Below are 22,513 nucleotides of genomic sequence, written 5' to 3'. Positions count from 1 at the left end.
AGCTGTTTTCTGTATTTTACTGCGAGTTTGAATATGGAAGATTGAGTATGGGAGTATCGAGAAACGAGTGACAACGAATGACGGATTAGAACGCCTATTGTAAATTAATTCATGCGAAGGGGGATGTCACTGTCATCGGTGTCACTGTATTGTTTTACGTTAAAGCTGCGCCTAAGCAAGCGAGAGAACTTTCGATGGAGTTGACTGGAGCAATTTCGTTGAGGCGCGTTTCAGTGTTATAGCTATCGCTTCTTTTCACGTCGGGCATAAGAAAACTTTACTCCGAAACAACTGCATGCGCAGCAGCTATTTGCATGAGAGGGCAAAATCGCAGGAAACGTTGCACGCCCTCTGGATTTCCATAATTTAATTCCGCAGCTGTATTTGGGTCGCGGTTTCTATTCAAGCGTCCACAGATGAGAAACGCTAAGGAAAAAGGAAAAAGAGCAACGGACGCCGCGTCGACGGCTGTATCATTCCGTGAATATTACATTTGTGACTGGCCGTGGCGCGATGCGCGGGGCGCCTCGCCTTCCCTAATTTCCTTCGGGAAACGCTAGGAATAATGTCGCTCGTGGCTGCACCGCTCGCTTCCCGTGCATTATTCATCGAGACTGAAATCGTCTTGTTTTTTTTTCTACCTTCTTGGCAGAGGAAACGTGGAAACTCTCTTCCTTCCAGCAAAAAGAGAAACTTGATAAAGGAGATGGCATTAATTGTGGCGAATTATAGGATTGTTGTGAGTAACGATCGACAGTTCTCACTGTCTAGTTCAGACGTTATTACGATCAGCGTCATCTTGCAGAGAACAGTTCAGGAGCTGCCCTTACGTTATCGGAAGATCCATATCTGATCTAAATTCTGTTCCTACGTCAACGATCCTTCGTGATTCTCTTGGCAAGCGCATAAAATACTCGTAGATTCAGGAAGCTCCCAGAACTATCCTCGTTATGCTACGTAAATGTTCAGCAGCCGTCCTTACGTTACCGGATCCTGTGTTTTGCAAGGTTGTCACGTAGGAGCAGCGAACCGACGACGCCGGTAAGTGGATCGACTAGCCAGCGGTGGAGCGTCCGGTTGTCCGGGACAAGCGACCAGGGACAATCTTATCTTCCGCAGAAAAAATTGAGACGTCGGTTCTCGTCTTTGTGAACTTCTGCACGGATATACATAACCGGCACGGCCGTATCAAGTTCTCCGGGCTCCGATGCGACCAGATAGGCCCAGACCTGAGAGAGCTTACGCGTAATCAGACCCGTATCCCCGCGCATATTAACGAGGCGTGCGCGCGTCCACCCTCGTGCATCGTGCGTGCTCGCGTGTGTCTTTCAGATTCGCATCGCGGACGCGAAAACAGCGACAAATCGGCCACGGTGACTCGGCCAGTATATTACTCGTCCCGGATGACGTTCTGCGCAGAATCGTTTTATGGGATGAAATTATTTTACGTGGACGCGGGTCGAGGATATTCGTTCGCACGAAACGTTCCAAAACTTATCCAAACATTCTCACACTCGCCCTCTCGCGAACAGGTAAGTCTTGCAGTTCTTTCAGCTGGCTGTCGATCCTTCTACAAGCGCCATCTCCGATCGCTGGAGCCAACATTGCAACGATATACCCGGTCGGTTCCGTCATCGAAGAATTCCTGGGCAATTTATTTTTTGCTCGCAAATCATTTTGCCCATTAGTCGACACAGAAGAAGGAGTCGAAGGAGGAGGAGAAGAAGAAGGAGAAGGAGGAAGAAAAGGAGTAAGAAGGGGCGGCCGCTAGGGGCAGCTGTCGGGACGGGCATGAGGTGGCAGGCAAGGAGACGCTGGAACGAAGGGTAATCCTTCCGCTGATGTGTGTTACGAGGTCCACCCGCCCGCGCACTCATCATCACCGAGATAATGGAGTGGGCGTTACACGCGGAGGAAAGATGCTGGATGGTTCAGGGCCTGGTCGAGCGTGGCTCGCAACAAAAACCGCCACTCAGCGACCCTAGCCCGACTTACACGACCATAAAATCATCCTAGTTCTCTGCCACCCCGCCTCCTCTCTCTCTCTCTCTCTCTCTCTCTCTGTCCCTCTCTCTTTCTCTCTCTTTCTCTCTCTCTCTCTCTCTCTTTTATCTCTTGCTCTATTTCTCGATGTATGTATGTACAGTGACGTGCAAAACTCTTCGGTCAGGACGGTCTTCTCGACTATTTTTTAACGCCACTCCTTTTCTTGCAGATAATTGAAGAGTTTATAGCGGTGAGGTGGCAACTGTAATATTTAAATCGTATCTATTGGAAGGAAAAGCACGATGTAGTTAAAGAATTAAGTAGATATATTCCATATTACTTTCTTGCAGAAAAATTCCTCCAGTTTCTACGGTACACAGCATAGTAGATAGATATAAACTGTTGCTCGATTCGTATTCATTTATACGAGGAACCGTGGGATTCGTCCCTCCTTGACCACGAAGGAAGCAGATCCTCGGAGGGCGCAGCCCCTGTCGTTCGATCCGCGGATGTTCATTGGCTCGAAAATTTTAATAACCCGAGCAACGATAGGTCGGAAGAGTACGCATGTCCAGCGGAGTGTCACCAGCGTGGCGACAACGCGCAGTTAGTGACACAGAACACGGTATTCCTCCTTCCCTCCGCTGTGTCACAGCCTGCTTCTGTCCCACGATCCATCGTGTCGCGGAACAGGGAGGACCTAACTGGATCTAGCAGAGGCTTTCGCGCAGGCGTGCTTCTTGTTAGGTGGTCCGCTGATTCTTCGACTCTTTGTCCATATATTTCAGACGTGTATCGTCCATATACTTGATATCTCATATTCTTCTTGTAATTTTGTCAAATGTTCAATTCCGTGTGTTCAATTCCAATGGATAACTTCGTCGATTTGCAAGTGAAATTTGCAGAGCGCATACGGAAAAGAACGTAGGATCTACATTACGCGAAAAATGATCTATCTTCTTAAAAATAATCTAATGCCCACGTTTGATACGTATATTTCATCGAGAGCGATCGTCTAACGTCCCTTCTTCGTTAGTAGATCCTGAAGATACTAATTTTGTAGCATGCAAGTGTACGACTCTAAGCTGTGTGAGAGAATGAAATAAAAATGAAACAGGGAGAATCGCGAGAAGAATCGAAAGACGTCGATCTTTGGATACAAAAGAATGGAAACAAGAGTAGTCCGCTATAAATTGTAGAAGAACGAGAGCGTAAGATAGCACGGGGTGACGGGAGCAGCGGCGGAAAACGAAGATCCGCGAAGGACGGATGAGGTGACCCGGGAGAGAGAGGTATTCGACGGAGTCCAACGTAGTCTCTTGGATCGATACGAACGGCGGCGCGCTGTGTCCCCGTCTGCCATTGGTCATAGCAAAACCTAGACGTGCCCGGTTTTCTCCTTTCCTCCTGCCACCCCCTTGTCCTCTTCGCCCTCTTCCGGCCAGCCACCCCTTGGACTCCGTCTATATCCAGTCGACCTAGCTGCCCGCGACTACCCCTTACCCTTTAACTCCCTTTTATTCCCCCTTTATCCTTCCTCCGACAGTCTACGTGTTCTCTGCCCCTCTTTTTCCCTCTCTCTTTCTCTCTCTCTCTCTCTCTCTCCTTGTTCTTCTTTATTTGTAATAGTAGCAATAAAAAGATAACATTACCTGATATCTATCTGGGTTATCCCTTAATTAGAAACTGCTATTACCATGAAAATTGTTAAAAAGAAATCGATGATTATGTTAGATCGTAGGATAGGATAATATTGTGGATGTTTTTCGATCAAGTCTGGTCATTTCCAGGTCGTAAAATAATTGATAATTCGTTATACTTTACGTTTGTTGCTACATTTTGATAATATTCTTAAGACAAACTAAACTTACAAAAGACAGTTACAAAAACAGAACGTTGTACCGATATTCGTGGGAAAAAATGTTCGGTTTAAGAAAGAGACTGTGCGTTTGGAAGTTGCCAATGTACAAGCATCGAGAGGATCGCGAAAACGAAGACACGAAAACATCGCAATAACATCAGACAGTATTACGTAAAACACGTCGGATTACCTTAGAGACGACCTCGAGGCTTAATAGCTTAGGTGAACGGGACAATCCCACGATGGTTGTCAACGAGTACCTCGAAAGACACACCGTTGACGATCCACGAGGACAACGAGGACTTGTGTTGCGATGTCGGCGCGCAGCTCCAGTCGGAAACGGTTGTTGAATATGGATGAGTCTCGCCGAAGAGCGGACACAGTCTCATGCTCGCTACGCGGAGACATAATTGCCTTAATTAACGCTAATATGTTAAGTCGCGCTGGCTTCTTTTGTTCATCGTCAGGCTGCGCGTCGACGTAAAGAGTCGCGTTCGTTCGGTTGGTATCACGGTGAACGCGACTGCACGTGATTCCTGCTTGTAACTAGGCTATCCGTATGAAATATCGACGTTTGCATTCGAGATTCGTAGATAAGCAGGATGCCTCGGATGTTTAATTGCTAGAAAAGCAACGATCGCCTTTAGACGGTAATTGCCGGTGTCGTGTAACGCCGTTCGTTCAGCCGAGTAGCGAAGAATTCGTTTCGCGAGCAAAAAAATGAAAAATTAATGGAACATGTGGAGATATAGGTGGCCTGGGTGAAGCGAACTCGAGAGTAGAATAAAAAAAAATTGATTTTTAGGAAACGGAATGACTTTTAACGTGTTTAGTAAACGATTTGACGTTGAATTTTCGAAAGATAGGGCAACGCGATTGAGTCGATGTAGCAAGATGCAGAACGTGGAAGGATCGATGAAGTTAAAAACGGAAATGAAAAACGATATTGATATTGCGGTAATAGTTTCAGGCGTTGCTAATGATTAACGATAATTTATTTTATCGACGATTATCGACAACGTCGTTAAAATATCGATAAGACGAATAATGGTAGCCAAAGTAAAACGTAAAGTGTAATAAAGTCGCGAGCCAGATATTTGTTCATTCCATAGACAAATGTATCCCGTCAGTCACTGAAGTCGTAATTTACACGATGTTTGTAAAATACGCACGGAGGGATGAAAATGCTGGATCCGTTAGATCCACTGCTAGCTTTCATAAAATACAGTTCTGTGTTTATTGCTATAGAAAATTTACTGTACTTTCTAAGTCGTCTATAATATTCAGGATCCACTTGAGCGTTGTTCTTCGTCCGTTAGCTCGCAGTCGGCGCGCTAGAGTTTATCGAACTTTGGGCGTAGTCGTCGCGTCGGTCGCGCGGAATGCCGCGATTCGATGTATGTTCAACTCGCATTTTCTTTACGAAACGAACGGAATGCATAAGTATTTCCGGTGGTGTTCCAGGCCGCGCAGGGAGGATTCCCCGATGCGACTTCCGGTTGCGAGGCGAGCTAGTGTCCCTAATTACCGTGTCGGTTCATGAATACGATTGCCGCGCGACGCGGCTCGCCGCGGCACGGAAGCTAGCGTGGCGTCACCGGTTGTTACTCCGCTCATGAATTTATGTATCTGCATTCTCGAACGCGGTTCGAGGCACCCCGATGCAGAAGAAGAAGACGAGGACGAAGAAGAAGAAGAAGGATCTTCCTTTCTCCGGTCTGTAGCCGCTTCCTTTTACCCTTTGGCACGCCTCGGTGCCCTCGAACGATGTCGCGGATTCGTGCCAACCGAATAACCACCACGATTGCGGACTCCTTTATGCACGATGGTCCACGTCGTTGGAATTTGCTCGGCGAAATCGAAAAAATTCTCGTTCGTTCGCAATCGTGAAATGATTAGGCGAAGGATTTACCGCAAAATGGACTTTGATTCTTCTAATAGATTCAAACAAAAATTGTGATAATCATGGAATGACTGTGTATAGGTACGCAATGCTCCATGGTCGCTGCCGTCTATTTGTTTGAAATTATATTACCTTTGAAACTTAATTGTACAAAAAGATGTTATTAATTTATACTTGAAGAATATTCGTTTCGTATCGTCGTATCGCCAGACAAATCTGACAAATCTGTTCCACCATTCGATACGCGTAGGTTAACTCGCGAATGAATCGAGTGGTCTGTAAGAATTATCGTGGGACGAAGAATCGTGTACACGCGGATCCAACTCGGTTAGACATATACGTAGCGTATCATATGGGTGGAAGGCAATTATTCGTGCGGCTGACCCTGAAGGCAATGATAACTGCGGGCGGCACATAATTTTGAGCACCACGAGCCTGCCGCGGCAGTACGTAACTCTGCCGGTCTTATAATGAAGATATAACCGAGCCGACTGCCGAGACATCTTTACGTCCGAGAATGCATGGCTTGTTACTCCGCTTATGATGCCAGAGACTGCGATACGTGGCTCTCTTCCTGTCCTTCGACTCGTTCGATGTTCCTGCACTTTGCCAATGGCGATACCAAGGGCGATCTCTTCCACTTTATCGGTTTCGATAGTTCTCGTAATACGTAAGTAAGTTGTAATTTTCTCCTGCAATACGTTCCAATCATTGTGCTCGATGTTCCACAAGCGCTGAAGAGAATGTCATTGTCACATTCAAAATGGGAAATTTAGCTTTAGTAAATTGATCTATTAGGCGACACCGTATATTTACTGGAAATTTTATCCAACATTTTACAAATTCCGATTAAATATAAAAATATCTACTACTACAGTATAATTTACTATACACTTACTATAATTCGTAATATAGAATAACACGAACGTATAATGTACAAATAGTGACGCGCGAAATTCAAAATTCAGAGAAACGACGTTTCACATGTACCAGTGCAATATTTAATTTTTTCCATTTACAATTCCTGGCGGTGCGTCTCTGATGCCAAGTACACGAGCTGAGGTTTTTCGTTTTTTTTTTTTTTTTATTCATCCTTCATCCTCGCTTCTCGCGGTAGGACGCGAATTACATATTATGGGATCGCGTGCGCAACGCGACGGGTCGACGAGAGGGATGATTAACGGTTATTCGGGCTCAGTTTTCCAAAGACAATTATTTAACTCGTCAATATTGAACAGCGTTCAATTAGAGGAGAATTGAAATGAACACCGTGGAACACGCTTCGAGCGGCCGCCGACGCTGATACAGCGATACCCGCGTTTGGTTTTAAATCCCCATACACGGGATTCGCGATCCGTAAATGAAAATCTGTCGGCGGAACGCGCGGGATATTGAATAACATTTATTCGTACGAAGGGATATTCGCGTTGGAAACGGGGACGAAACTCTTGTTTTTTTGTTTTATATAACGTACAGTGGCTCGCCAGAGTATTTCAACACTCGCCATAGCAAGCTTTCACGTTTATCTGGTACGTGTTATACGAAACATTTTGAAATTTCGTTAGCGTTGTAATTAGCACGACAGTCGTGATTGCATTGTTATTTCGAATCAATCTGAAAATGTATACAGAAGATATTCACTGCAAACGTATATTTGTAAAATATACTCGTAGCAATTTTGAGCGTATAATAAATATTTTTAACGGTGACACTTAATGTCGAGACTTATTAATGGTAAATTACGTATATACGTAGCTTTGTAAAGTTATAAACTATAAATTTGCTATAGCATTGTACGTAAGAATGCATTGTCATAATACTATAATCTGGCACAAAAATCTGGTCGGTTTCACATCCTATACTCGCATCCTCTAACTTAAGAAGCTACACGTGGTCACCGATGACCCATTGAAGGGTTAAATCTCAGACTCGTTTCGTGGCCAATTTTCGCACAGTCGCGCGTTTCCCTCGCTTCCCTCCCCCTCCCCCTGCCGCGTATAATTTCTCTTGTTCTTTCTTTTTCTCGTCCCGCTGCCCCGGCCAACAACCTGGCCTGACGGCTGCGCGTAAAATTGGCCGGAACGCATTTTTCCATTAGGCCGGTACCCGAGCCACGTTACAAATTATAGGTGTACTCTTATTGGAGAACTCGATGAAACGAGGGAACCGATACGCGCGCTTGCTGTTTTCCTCTCTCTGTGCCGCCTGCTCTCCACGACCCACACGGTCCATACTCGCGATCGTCGCGCTGATGGCCAAATCACCGCTTGAAAAAATCACCTACGTTGTATTTTGGACGAAATTAATCACCGACAGACCGAAACGAGTTGTTCGTATATTCGACGTCGGCGGATGTCCTATGAAAAACGATTTGTCTTAGCAACGGACTTGGAAAAATTCTGAAACTGGAGGAGCGATTACGGTCCTATCCAACATGGAACTGCAATAGGAACAAAAGAATAACGTTAAATGTGAGCGATGCTGCCAGACATCGGAAAATACAATTACTTTGCAATTACATACACATACCTTTCTAGAATCACGACGTGCCTTAGTTAATAGTAACTTGGCAAACTAGCTATTAGAATACCTACATACATCACGCGCATCCCCTTCAGCTGAACATTTCCATCGCAGTCCATTTCTCCGAAACTGCCTAAAACCACTTTAAATCTCTCAAATACACGCAACTTTCACAATTCCCACTCGAAGTGGCCCGCAGTCGCATGGCGTTCATAATAGATGCGCAACGTAGCGTCGATGTACCACGAGCGAACGTAGCATAACCTAACGTAACGTAACAAAATGGTAAAAGTAGCCGGGGGCCATCGAGCCGGGTCGTTAGAGACACGCCCGTGGAAAATACAGGGCTCTCGCGAGCCGCTTGACATTAAAATCACATTTGCCGGTTTTCCACGGAATCCACCGAGCTCGCTTATTCATCGATTACGGCTAGGCTGGCTTCACTTCGTGATGTGTCCGCCACGGCATTAAACGTAATTTAACGGCGACATTTACGCCGCTTGTAAGTGATTTCATTGCATCTCTGACGGATTGCGCACCATCTAATTCAATTGCGCGCCTCTTCCCTCTAGGATCGCATAATGCCACCTGCGATTAAAGTAATTCCTGACTCGATTTTATACGGATATGGTTAATTGATCGGAATCAGGCATCTGTGCTACCGTGTTGAACTAGTTTGCTCAAGAGGTTATTACCATTCGAGCCGCTGGAATTTTCTTGTCGCCGTATAGTTAAGAGGTTCGTCGATGTTCGAACGTTGGCTTGACAATTCATTGCAATCGGAATCGCGAGCATTCGTCTTTCTTTCTATCGAAGGGGGCGTAGCGTTTATTTTAGAAAAACGTATATGCCGAGCAACGATTTCATCGATATCAAATATTTCAGAAACTTATATATACTGGCCATTTGTTAGAAAATTCTGACGCACTTTGCCACTGCTTAAAACCGTTCTTACCATCGGTAAAACGCATAAAATTTTAATATCTCGAAACCACTCGATTCTCACCTAACCCGAAGACCATTTCACAACCTCCTCCTGGTACAAAAAGTCGTTCATTTCTTTTTACGATTAATAAAGCATCCCCGTTAAGGCGCACTTTAACGCAATTTCCCTTTTACGCCCTGGCGAAAAGAAAAAAGAAAAAAAAACATACAACGCGTAATCCGTTAATGACACCAAATGAAAATATGAACGTTCTCGGGGAGAAGTTTAAGAGGCAAGAGCCAAGCCGTGTACTGGCACAGAGCGGTGCCATCGATTCCAGAGGGAGTCATCGCGGCATTAAAACTCCAACGATCCCGAGGGCAGATTCCCGGCTGGACGAAGTACAAGGCTCGTCGTTAGGGGTTTGGTCGCGTTAATGACGAAATCTCTCCGTCCTCCCTTCTCTTTTTCTTTTTTCATCGGCGATTCAACTGCTTCTCCCGATGGAACTTCTTACCCCATTGTCTCGGTTAAAAGGATTCCACAATAAACAACGATCAACCTCAGCAAATTAACCATAGCCGTCGTGGTCCACGTGGGAGATTTTCTTGGCTGCCTGTGCGAGCGTATCCGAGTCTCCGTTCCGCTAGAGATACGTGTTAACGAAGTTGCATCGCAACCAGAGATTGCCGTTCATATTTAATACCAGGTTGTCCGGAAAGCTTCTTTTCTTTCGTAAGGAAACATTTTTTGTTTTATATTATTCAATGGAACGTCCTTCGATCGGCACAAAATGCATCGTACATAATTCAATAAAATGACATAAAACAAAAAATGTTGTTCGCCTATTACTTCCTCATAAAACGAAAGAATCCTTTCAAACAACCTAATACTTAACGTTAAATACCGATATTTCATAGCTCGATTATTTCAAACAGTTACAGGCAATCTCGCCGTAAAAACGTACAGAAATGACGAGAATTTCAAGCGATTTTCTGCTGAAAAAGAAATATCGTTAAGGAAACATAGAAACGGCTATCTAAGACTCTGGACGCGGAATAAAAGCACGCGTTATTCGTTGTCTGTTGCAGAAGATCGTGAGGAACGCGAACCAGGAGCAGAATGGCTGTTCGTCGCTCGCTGACGCGCAAGAAACGCGCCCCGTCGCAGGTTAGTGTATCTAATTACCCGTGCCGTTTTACATCAACGATTTGCAGTGATTTACGACGAAATTGTGGCGGCGACCTTCGTCCAGTCGGCGCAGGTTCCGGGACAGGCGATGAGGGGGTAAGGACGGGTCGTGTGCACGGGCGACGCCGGGACAGGGTGAGGCGGGGGGCGGGGGGCGGGGGGGAGGGAGGGAGGGGAACGAATCAGCTAAGCGGTCCGCGGGTAAAAAACACTAAAGGATTCGGTCATTTATCACAGCGCTGCTGCCCCCGGGGCACCACAGGAATGAAAAGGGGAGGAATATAATCCGTTGGACAGACTAATCGCGGACTAACTATCCACATATTATCTACAATAATTTCATGGTACTAGGTCGCATGGTAAGTGGAGGGGTGAAGGGAGGGGGGAGGGGGGAGGGGGGGGAGGAGAGCTTCTCTACGTCTACACCGTAACGAAACGAGATTTCGTAACGAAATACATAGTTTATTAGAAATGGCTCGGTCGATGGAAGAGTATTTTACGTTACGGTAGTTTTGTTGGGCCGGCAGGCTGTCAGGATCTTTCGAATTGGAGCGTAAGAGTGTTTAGAATTTTATGAAGCGTTGAGGTTACATCGTCAAGTTGCGTACTATTCATAGTAAATAGGTAAGTTACCAATTTCTTTTCTTTTTCTTTGGATTGTACGCAATTATCGACAATTAATTTGGATTGGCAAAATTTGGATTGTTCCTCGCCCGGTTACACCGACGATACCAAATTGATGTAAATTGTAATTAAGAATTGTACTCTTCGAATTCGATAATCATCGAACATAACCTATACGTCTGTATGTTGGAATTTTTCACGCACCATTGCTATTCTAAACAATTAAATGATTATTGGCTTAAACCTTAGGGCACTACGCAGCCTGTCTACGCGAAGCTGGTAAAATAAAAAAGAATATAACGAGTTAACCTTACATGCATATTCATGCAACGTCGAAACAGCGCGAACAGCGTAAACCAGATCGCTACACAACGGGAAAGGTATTTTGTTCGCATTTTTTTCATCTTTTTTTTTTTATTTTTTTCCCTTGTTTTCAAATAAAGAAAGCCCCGAATATTCCAGCTATCAATTCAGTCTGGGATCAATTTACAGAGTGTACGCGGGTGTTTCGGTCAGCGAAACGCCGGTCCCAATTCGCGCGAGCTATTTTTGCACGCTGCGGTCTGCGCAGTCTACCTGCCCGCGTAAATATACAAGCAGCGGCCGTGCTGCAATTTTGAAGCCTGTCGCGCATAAATAAAGTGAACTCGAGCGTGGAAATTAATTAGCGTGCCGACCAAGGGGCAAAGTATAGGGAAAATTCACCGGCATCGCCATTTAATTGACAAACAAATTTCATTAGCGCGTGCAAGCTACGCGTGTAAGCCCTTTCCGTCTAATTAGTACTAGTTTATTGAACGTTGACCATGCTGTTACAATTTTCCGTGCTTTAATCTTGCGAATGTAATAACAACTTCTCAATCTCTTTTTCTTACTTTACTCTTCCTTTCGACTTTTAGCCTTACGTATGTAAAATTACAAAAAAAGAACGATGATTTCGATATCGAGAGATGTGATCGCAGGCTGGAATCTTATCGCAAACGAAATTTACGTAAATTCCTAATTTTTCGCAAAATAAAAATAAAAAAAAAAATATACGTATATACATATATATTTATATATGTCCATATCTTTAAAATCTTGTGCAAATCAAAGTGCGAAATTAAGTTTAATTCTTGTATTTCTAGAGAATTTAGGATCCGACGATATTTCTCACCGATCGAATTAAGAGAAATTCCGTCGGAGCTCGTTCGCGTCGACGAATGACGAGCAGTGATCGATCGCGAAACCACGGACCAGTTAAAGGGGACAGTCGGGGACATATGGAAGATTGTTGCAAAAGTATACGGCGTCAGGGTGCACATATAACGCCTTCAAATTACAGACTGGCCAAGGACCATCCATCACAACTGGGCCCATGGGACTTACGGTCTTTGCGCACCGCCCCAACGTTTAAGTCGTTAGCAATTTCCTGCACGGGACTATTTTCGGCCCCAAATTCCATATGGCCCGATAATATCCGATAATACGGTCCGACCAGGCAGATTGGAATGGAGGGGATGTTCGTTTTGTCTCGCCGATAGTCGTGTCCGGTCGTATTACCCATACGAAACCCCCACTTTTGTAGAAATTTCACGTCCGTTCGAACTGTATCTTTATACATTGTCGACTGGCGGTTTCGCTACGATCGAGAATGGCGAGTCGCCTCCAATAACAGTAATCTCCACTGGAAACGCCTTTGTTTAAGTAATTCGACTCTAAAGATTGTAAGCTATCTCGTAAGCTTCCCTTTGCGGACACGCTTCGGTTCTAATTTCCTATTACCTTCGACGAATGGAGAAATGGAATTTTCGCTGGCCGAATACGAACGAGTTCACGATGAGGTGTTTGTATAGTTATGAGATTACATTCGGTAATTTAATTTTGTTGGTGAAAGTATTCTTTTAATAAGAAATCTGTATAATCGGAATTATTTGTTACCCTACTCTGATATTTTAAATACGAACGATAGTACTTTAATATTGTAGAATTCCAATAGTAAGATATCTTTGATATCACTTTTTACGGCAATATTTTTATGAATACTTTGTCCCGTTTTTTCCGATTTAAATATCGTATGTGAAAATGCAATAACATTATCGAACAATATGCTTGTTTTTCGAGTTGTGCGAATTTATCGATATAGTAGATTTCATTGCTGTAGATAATATCGGGAAACATCACCAGGTGGCAGTAGCGCACAGAACTCGAACGCTCCTCCGATAATATCTTACAAATACTATTTGTACATTGTGTATTGCCTTTTATACGTCTTCTAGATAAAAGATTCGACACAGAAACAAAAACAATTTGTACACAAGCTCCCATCGAAGCTATCCAGTTGGACGAGAAAAATCTCTACGATAATAAACTATCGACTGAGGCGAATCATTTCGCCCCGTCGTGCGTTCATTTCAAAGAAAAAAAACTGTCGGCATTTCGGTGTATCGACGAGGATCCTGCTCCCCAATGCCTGATCGAGGAAGCCCTCGCCAGAGGGACTGAGGTATGCAAAGAGTATGTATATTAAAATATTGCAAAATTCTCAAACAAAAATTCGAACGATCCGTCGGAACTTCCAATCGTGTGTTATTGAATTTGAAGAATTTAAACATTCAAAATTTATATCAGTTTTTGTTATATGGATCGCTTCTCGGAGACTCTTCGTTTATACATCCAGTCAAATAAGATTCCTGTTTTCAATTGATACTCGTTTGTCAAGTATGTGAAAGGCTCACCATTTTTAAATACACACACGTAGTACGGTATTCGTCTTGCACGGCTAGCAAGTTGAACAAAAAAGAAAAAGAAAAAAGAAAAAATACATCTGCAATGTATAAGGGTTTTCATAAAATCCACTCGACTATTCAATTCGAATTTCGACGGAAAACAAACAACGACTTTTCCACAATATCAGCCGGCGTACCTAATGTAAATTTTCCTTTTTTGCCGGAACGAAATATCCACGTCGAATCGAATTGGCGCATCGAGCAGCGGACAAAGGGGAAAATATCGCCGAACAAGGAGGCCGAGTGAGTTTATAGAGAATATATAAAAGCCGTCTGTTTCCTTCATTTTTTTTTTTTTTTTTTTTTAATTTTTTGTCGAAAAAGTCTGACGATTTTTCCAGCCGGCCAGAAATTCAAGGGAAATTCGATCGCGCGAAAATATGCCAAAATTAATCGTAGCCGTGGATTAATGAAATTTTTCTCCAAACTCGTATCTACTTATACAGGGTGTAACAAAGGTATTTGCACGACAAAAGTGAATTTCTGGGAGCTAGAATCAAAGAGCGGTAGATCTCTAATATTTAAATATTCAGCCTCTTAATCTTCGAGTATCTTCTCGTTAAATTTGATTAATCTCAAATTTGTCCATTAGATACGAGACGATCATATCGCAGCTGGAAGCGAAGCTCAGTCGAACGAAAGAAGATCTGGAAGTGGCTTTGAAGGCGAAACCAATCGCGAAAGAAAAGTACAAAAAGTAAAGTTACATACGGAACGTTCTGCTTGTATAAACGATAACGTAATTAAAAAGCGTGTTGCTTACATCGAGCTCTTGTCCAACACAGATTGTTAGAAAACGCGAAAGCAGAAGCACGTAAAGAAAACGAGATGTTGCAAGAAAACATCGTGCGTATTTGTACCTCTGTTTTGGAAAATTTTGGTCCCCGTACAGTAGATCAGAGAAGGAGTAGTAATTACCAAATTAAATCTCGTAGAAAGTTAAAGTGTCACGAGAGGATTGCGAGTAGATTACGTAAGAAGGTATATCGATTTAGAGTAACAGAGTATTTTAGAAACGAAGACAGCGATATCGAATTGGAATTCGTGTCACGCGCTTCGCTTTTATCAGCTGCACACGACAGTGGCAAGAATGAACAAATTGAAACGAGAATTAGCCGTGACTCGGAGGAAGCTAAAAAGTAAATGCGAGGAGCACGAGTCGATCAGCGAATGCTTTGACCAGCTGAAGCAAGAAATGGAGGCAACCGAAACGAATTTGAACAATCTAATAAGCGAAAATCTTTCCTTAAAGAGGAAGATAGATGACACGCGGGACTGGTTGCAGCACACCACGGGGAAGGAACACCATAGGGGGAATTCTCGAGACGCGTGTAAGAACAGAGAGCTGGCAAATCTGAAGAAAAAAGTGGAAGAGGATTCGGCGACCATTGCTCACCTTAAAAACAAGTATTTGAAATTTGCTTAATGAAAAAGAAGTTGTTGGTATTCCGAATTGGCTACAAATTTGATTAGTAATCGCGTTATCTTCGTTTTTAATAAACTAATAAAATAATTTAGATTAGTACGATTGGAGTCGGCGAACGCCAACAAGGGATTTTTATTGAACAGTTACAAGGGTCAGCTGACAGAGTTGACTAAAGAGAAAGATCAATTAGTATCTAAAATGAGCAGCTTGGAGAACGAAGTGAGCAATGTTCGAAACAGTAACTCACAATTAAAGGCAAAGGTATGTATTTCTGAAAGAAATGCTGAAGAAAATACTTTGATAAGCTTGTGCATATGTGTAATATAGTTTAGAATACTTTAATAAGGCTAATTAATTTATCCTATTAGATTTCCGTTTTAAATGATGAAAAGGATAAATTACTGTCAGACAATGAAAAATCGAAGGCGGACATGAAGGGAAAGGTGAAAAGATTCGTACTACGTAGTTTGGTAATTTTTACGTAAATAAAAATTGTATCTGATTGGTCAGATGGAAAAGCAATGTGCGAAAAAATGTGGCGAGACAGTGCAACAGGAGATTGAAGTTGTGAAAGCTAAATACGAGGAGACTATTAAGTCAACGAAAATGAAGTTGCTGGTTACTAAAACTCAGAATATCGAATACTTAAACGCCATCAAGGTACATATAATGCAGTTACACATACTTTCGATATTAATTTTTTAATTTCCGAAATTTCGTACGTTGCAAACAGGTTTTCCCATAAATTAATTAATCAATTATATCAATAATATAATTGATTAATCATAAAATGAAATATTATTATTTTTTAAATTATAAAACGAATTATAATTATATCTTGATAAGATGTTGCTTGAAATTAGGAATTTTTGAGAAAACTCTACGAACTCCAAGGAGATCGTGAAACGCAAAAGTTTTCGAACGAAAATGAGGCAAGCGAAAGAGAAACTCAAGAAACTATCTGTAATATTTTGAATATGACACCGGATGAATTGTCTGGCTTTATTAATGGAAAGACTAAAAATTCGGTAATCTATTGCTAAAAATTAATAGTTCAAACCGTTAAATGATGTTAAACAAAGATGAATCGTTACAGATTAATCTGTGGATGGTCGAATTAAATCGAATAATTGCGACAAATCAATTCTCTAAAGATCTATCGAAGTTTCTATTGAATAAGGTAACGAAGAAAACAAAGACGTAACAAAGGATCAGAGAAATTTGGGGTTCCACGTGTTCTTTTCAAAATCCTTTCGCTGTATATTGATAAACAAAATGTACAATGCAATATTACTTTCGATATAATTTTCAAATAAATACAGTTCGCCCTTTCTAAAAATTTCGTCTATATCGTAGTATAAAAATCGACTGGAAACCATCACCAACCCTCGTGTTACCTACTTTGGCCTTTTAGGTCTAGGTCATCATGAAATTAATCTTTTAAAACTTACACGCGACAATGAAGAACCAATACATAAATCTTCCTAAAAGAATTCTGTATTGAAAATGCTAATTGTACGTACTAAAGCAAACACCACGAACGATGATCGTATGAATAACGATAAATAAGTATGAAAAGTAACGGAGAATCCGTAAATCACAATACGCATGATCATACAATTACTTTGAAAGATCTATCCCATGTCTAACTTCGACTAAAACAGCATCCAGTATCGATGCTTGCTTAGAATATTCAGACCTATTTAATTGCCTATCAAGATTCAGTAGAGAAAGACAGTGATGCATCAAAGCGAACGGTGTCCAAAATCCTTTCCAAAAATCCGCTACTAAACTGTGAAAAAGAGAATTCATTCGGCGATCAATTGTCGCTCTGTAGCTCGCTCGATCCGGTCGCGTCCGGTGCCTTCTGCAACTGTGCGCTCTGGAATCTCTCGTATCCGTTAGTATCCCCAAAGATCTTCCTTCCAGGGATTCTCTCGTCGTCCTTCACGCTCACTTCTGTCGCGATCTGCACTGGCCAAGGCAATTTGCCCTCGTTTCTCATCGAAATCTGATTAGCTAATTTCCTCTCGTTATTCTGATCATACGGATCGTTGTTTCGAAAAGTTTCCAGCGTCGCTTTACGACGACCCTCGTCTTCGGGATAAGGATAAGGCCTCTCCACGAAGCTCGACCTCTTCGAGTAGTTGTCATAACCATCGTAAAGGTTTCTATACCGATATCTACTAGGGTCAACGTTTCCTGGAATACGTTTGTAGCTTCCATCCCTAGAAACTGGCGTTCTAGTTCCGTCATAGGGTCTAGGATAATTTCTCAGATCCACAGGTTTTCTCACTATTTCCGGCAAGGTGGCATAATAGATGATCCTTTTGGGTTTGGGCGTGGGTCTGCTACGGCCATATAGATCCAAGTCCTCGTCCCTGTACCGATCATAATAATAAGAATAATCGTTGGGAACACGCATGTAGTAGTCTCTTTCCATCCTGTAACGGTCCGGGTAATAGTAACTGTACCCACGGCGGTAGGATAAAGGATCGTAGTCTCGATCCCTGATAGCGCTTCTGTACCACGGGACGTCGTAGTCGTCGTATCCTCTCGTAACTGGCATATCTCGTGCTTCTCGTTGTTCGTAACTCCTCCTGTGCTGGCTGGTCACGAAATCGGCTCTTGGAGCATGGTAACCTCTTGCGTTTGCTAATTCTTCGCCGTCTGCCGTTTGGTGCATCGTCTGGTCCAGGCTACTTCTATGAGGAAACTCTATAGACAATGGTTGAGTGGACCAATTTTCTGCGGAGCTAAGACGTACTTCTCGGACATTCTTAGTGCTCGATATTTGTTCCAGCCTCGTCTCGTTCTCTGTATCGCGACGAACCCTCGATACGGCCCCCGTTGCTTCATCCGCAGTAGCCTTTGTCGAATCTTCGTCTTCTTCTGGACGGAGGACAGTCATCGCTAGGCCCGTTTTAAATATATTGTCCCGGTGCTCTGTGTTATTCGTTTCGCCACGACTTTCGTATCGGTCGTAGGGCTCTTCGAACGTGGGTTCGAATCGATCGAGGTATTTCTGGTTGAACACAGAGTGCGGTTTGGATATTGCAACAGTGTTGGATTCGATGAATTTCGATTGGTCGGTTTTTAGATTACTTTGAGCGGTTTCGAAAGGATTGAGATGACCGACTCCGCTCACGCTGCGAACTTCGAACGCGGAAGAGTCGAGCCGCGGCCACGATGGGTGATTCCAGGAATCGGTCGCGTATGGCAGGATCTGCCATGCTTTGCCGATCCCCGCCGCGCCGATTTCCGTCAACAAGCACAGTAACGGAGATATTTGGAACAGAAGCAGCCGCATATTCGTCTATCTGAAATTAAAGAGATCATTTCATGTAGAAGATACAAATTCGTTTCCTGATATCGAAATGCCGAACAAGAGGAAAATGAGACATACAAGTGACAAATTTTGAAAAATAATATGTGTTCTAATAATAGAAGATAAATGATAAAAAAGAGAATGTAATCCCCATTCTTCTATGTATTTTAATTTATGAAACGTAACTTCTGAATGACTTGTAATAGTTTTAAATACATTCGCTGGAACTAGCCAAGCATAGAAAAAGGAGGCTTAAAAGAGAATAAAAGGGAGTAGATGAAACCGTGAATTATCAGTCTAAATGAACCGTGAATGTCAACCTAAGCTTTCACCAAAACCCTAGTGAAACCATGAAGGCACCATGACAGACGTTTAATGACCGTTCCGTCCGGTAAATCTGCGCGCTCAGATGAAATCGTGTCCCCGACCGCGTCGTCGATTCCCCATAACAAATATAATTTCCCAGCCGTTTCCGCGGCATTATGCGCCGAGTTCCGGACTACGCGTAGATCCGGTAGCGCGATTGTTCACTCGACTACATTTACCATAGCATCCTCCCGCGAAATCGAACTAGAATTCGACTCGACACGCGTACGCGCGCAACCACAGAGAGTTCAACGCACCAGTACCGTCAGACGATTCGTATCTACCGTCAAAATTTTTCATTGCGATGATGTTTAATAACGTTGCAACGATCGCTAATTTTCAATATACATATATGATCGTAATAAAAAATGTCTACTCTTCTTAGGCTGTTATTTGTATAACATTATACGGAAATGTATGTTTTACGTGATTCAGCTTCTCTCGACGCGTGGATCCATTGGGAAAACTGCTATATTTATGGTAACTTAATCGTTACAATAACATAAGAACACGTAAAACCGACTCAAAGTCGAAAAAACATGCTGATGTATATGCTTGATACAACTCAAGTGTATTATATAGGTTTCAGGCATCACCGCCCATTACTGCACCATCAACATCAATCATCTACGTGGTTCTACACCACGATCATTCATCTGCAAAAACGATAATTAAAAGAGAAAGAGAAAGAAGAATTGCTGCACAAACTTCGACAACCATGAGACTTCCGTATACAGATACAACAATGAGATCACCGTGAAATTGTCTTATCTTGTTCTTTTAATCGCGAAAAATCTGTCCGTAAGTTCGTGGACCGTGTCGAACAGAACGCTATATACGAGGCAGGACGGGTTTTTGTCCGACTGTTGCACGGTTAAGAGCACGACGAGCAACACTGTTCGTGGCGATAAAATGAAGGTAAAAAAATGCAACGAGGAAACAAAGGATAGAACGTCTAGACATAGCGGAACAAATCTTCGGCAGGAAGATCTTCTCCGTTAACATCCACTCCGCACAGTTACGCTCGCTCTTTTACAGTTAGCCTCGCGGACCTGTCTTAATTTGTAACTACGTTTCGGGACATCCTCGACACGTTCTCCAACGCGTAGGTTTCATACGACAAATTCAATGTCATAGTGGTTTAAGTCGTAATTCCAAATGTTTGAATTCATTTTTACTCTCAAACATATCTTCCCTTTGGTTTCAGAACTGATTAGGTCGTAACTTTATTCTCTGCCATTTCTGTTTTCACGGTTTGAACAGATGTAATCTATTTTTTACGGTAATAAACACAGAGGATTATTTTATGAAAACTGGCAATGGCCTAACTTACACCACTATGATTCTCAACCCTGTTTTCCAAATTGCGTTATATAATATTTTATGAAACGTTGGTGCCGTACAGGATGAAACGATCTCGGGCGAATCAAACGTCTTATTTTCCCTTACGCCATTCAAATTACAAAAATATGCAAACTTTTTAACATTCAACTCAGCTGTCTCATTGCCTCGATTCGGTCAACTGTACGCATACCGGTGAACAGTAGATAATTGTCGGTTTCACGATGGGATTCCGAAGAGGAAATTGGATAACGGATAGGTGAGGAGCTCTGAAGTAGGATAAGAACGTAATTGTAACTCGACTTTTGATGATTTATTGCTTAGCTAGCGGGATCGAGAGCGTGACTGGTGATGTAGGATACTGAGGAAAGTTAATTAAACTTAGCTTCATTACGTAGGGTAAATAAGACGTTTGATTGCAGTAGAAATTGTCACATATTTGATAAATGTTAGATTTATATATATAAGAAAAATTTATAAAAGATATGTAAGAGTATAAGACTATTTCTAAGAAAGATAAATTATGGGCTTTTGATCAAATGTTTGAATTAATTTTGTTATAGCATTCCCTATTTTAACCATTTAGACGTTAACTATCGAGAAACCAGTCCAGTGTATCGTATATCTCATCATTTGCATAAAAACAAAATCTGCACGTTAAGGCTGTACAATTAATTGAAATTAAAAGGACACACTGTAACTCTGGCACAACTGTCCTTGTTTCCGCAACTAATTACCATTTGTCCCATTTCATTAAAACTTTTTAATAACCGGTAAGTAAATTGATGAAATTTTCTCGGTTCAATTTATGAGCGATGAAAATCAAAATTGCTTAAAAGTACCAGTCCCCGATATCTCCAAAAATATGCAATTTCTAACCATATAATAATCTATAAGCAGAGAAATTTCAATGAAAATTTAAGACAAAAAACAAGTAAATTTACCTGGATTCCAGAGCGTGGCCGGCTTTCGAATGTCGTTGACTGTTCAGAGTTACCACGCTTACTACGGTCCGTGAACTACGGCTTCCCGGTTTACCCCGGCTTCGTATCTGCATACCGTGTGCTGTTGTCGCCGCTAAAACACGCTCACCCCTCTACTCGCAGACTTAACTACCGTTCTCAATTGGTCGCTGTTTTTAACTGTAGTTCTTGTTCCGAAAGATAGGTAAATGACTTCCTCTACGATCTACGAGCCAATACAATCGAAGATGATCGTTTAACGTAGCTTATAGGAACAGGCAGGCTACGGGCACATTCACGCTCCGATCGTCTGTAGAACGCTAAAAGGTAGAATTCTGAAAACTGTAGAACAAACGAGCGATAGTATTGCTAAAAAGACAAGTTAAGAGTACATAAATATGTAGTAAGAGGAAAGAAAAGATCTTCAACTGACAAACAAGTGATTATGTCTATCATCATTTCGTCAATGCGGTTAAGGATAGTTATATACATTTATACATTACATTCTATGAGTTACAGTTGCATGAAACAAAGGAGAAAGTGATGGGAGCAACTTATCTGCTCATTTATCCTCTGCACGTTCGGAGATGCGCATTAACATTATCATAATCGCTCAGTTGAACTATACTCGTATTAGTATGTTTTATCTTCTTCGTTAGTACATAAGAAGTACTTCAATATCGAAATAACCTGTGAAATCTAAGCGATATATATATACTTTCAATGTGATTATCAATAGTTTAGTTTATTTAATTCAACATATGTATATTTTCATGAAAACAAAAGTACGCCAAATTTTAACGAGCAATAGCCTTCGTTTTACATCTCTATACGATAATTTGCAGGATGCAAAAAAAAGCGGAATAGAGAATCTGATCTGAAAATAGAATGATCTTGAATAAATTGTAAAGGACATAATAGCGCTGTCATGCGCTATGGTGCATAAACTAGGATAGAATTAAAAGCGTAGTAGAATGTAAATTGTTAACAAATAAAAATTAATCTAGGTATTATTAAAGAAATTTGTTTCACCTTCTAAACTTTTTGATGATTGGTTTACTTTGAGTATTTTGTATATTTTTGCATATCATGAGCATTCTGTACATTTCTATACATTTAAATTCTCTATGAATACAAAATGATCCGCACTCTACTTCATAGTATACTCTATGCGTTTAAAATGCTCTATTAGAAGCTTAAACCTATCAAAATACAGCTCCTGGGGAAATATGAACTTTCACATGAACACATTATCAATTTTCCAATTCAAACGTATAGGCAGGCATATACTAGCATGTGTCACTTTCGG

The 22,513-nt window shown here is 42.0% G+C and overlaps 2 protein-coding genes across 4 annotated transcripts in view; one reads left to right on the top strand and one right to left on the bottom strand.

Annotated features, from left to right (window-relative positions):
- The window catches only part of LOC126878171 (kinetochore protein NDC80 homolog), a 71,620-nt gene extending 55,194 nt beyond the window's left edge, over nt 1-16,426 (top strand). The window contains exons 3-13 of the mRNA XM_050640729.1: nt 10,290-10,368; nt 13,272-13,498; nt 13,987-14,024; nt 14,374-14,478; nt 14,567-14,762; nt 14,851-15,188; nt 15,300-15,468; nt 15,576-15,650; nt 15,718-15,867; nt 16,071-16,235; nt 16,304-16,426. Coding sequence (XP_050496686.1) covers nt 10,290-10,368; nt 13,272-13,498; nt 13,987-14,024; nt 14,374-14,478; nt 14,567-14,762; nt 14,851-15,188; nt 15,300-15,468; nt 15,576-15,650; nt 15,718-15,867; nt 16,071-16,235; nt 16,304-16,411 — 1,650 coding nt within the window. The 3' untranslated portion in view covers nt 16,412-16,426. The remainder of the gene's footprint in view (nt 1-10,289; nt 10,369-13,271; nt 13,499-13,986; nt 14,025-14,373; nt 14,479-14,566; nt 14,763-14,850; nt 15,189-15,299; nt 15,469-15,575; nt 15,651-15,717; nt 15,868-16,070; nt 16,236-16,303) is intronic.
- Nucleotides 16,427-16,443: 17 nt separating this feature from the next.
- Nucleotides 16,444-22,513, bottom strand: part of LOC126878124 (uncharacterized) — a 63,205-nt gene continuing 57,135 nt past the window's right edge. For 2 of the 3 annotated variants that reach the window (XM_050640627.1, XM_050640626.1), the window contains exons 2-3: nt 21,187-21,546; nt 16,444-18,527 (exon numbers count right to left, since the gene is read on the bottom strand). In XM_050640627.1, coding sequence (XP_050496584.1) covers nt 17,027-18,517 — 1,491 coding nt within the window. In that variant the 5' untranslated portion in view covers nt 18,518-18,527; nt 21,187-21,546 and the 3' untranslated portion in view covers nt 16,444-17,026. Of the gene's footprint in view, nt 18,528-19,327; nt 19,558-21,186; nt 21,547-22,513 lie in introns of those variants that run through there. The other variant, XM_050640625.1, reaches the window with a different exon arrangement.

The sequence above is a fragment of the Bombus huntii genome, chromosome 2 (genome assembly GCF_024542735.1).
Source record: "Bombus huntii isolate Logan2020A chromosome 2, iyBomHunt1.1, whole genome shotgun sequence".
In the NCBI taxonomy this organism is placed as follows: domain Eukaryota; kingdom Metazoa; phylum Arthropoda; class Insecta; order Hymenoptera; family Apidae; genus Bombus; species Bombus huntii.
The sequence above is the reverse complement of the archived record's forward strand: the minus strand, read 5'-3'. Positions and strand labels throughout refer to the sequence as shown.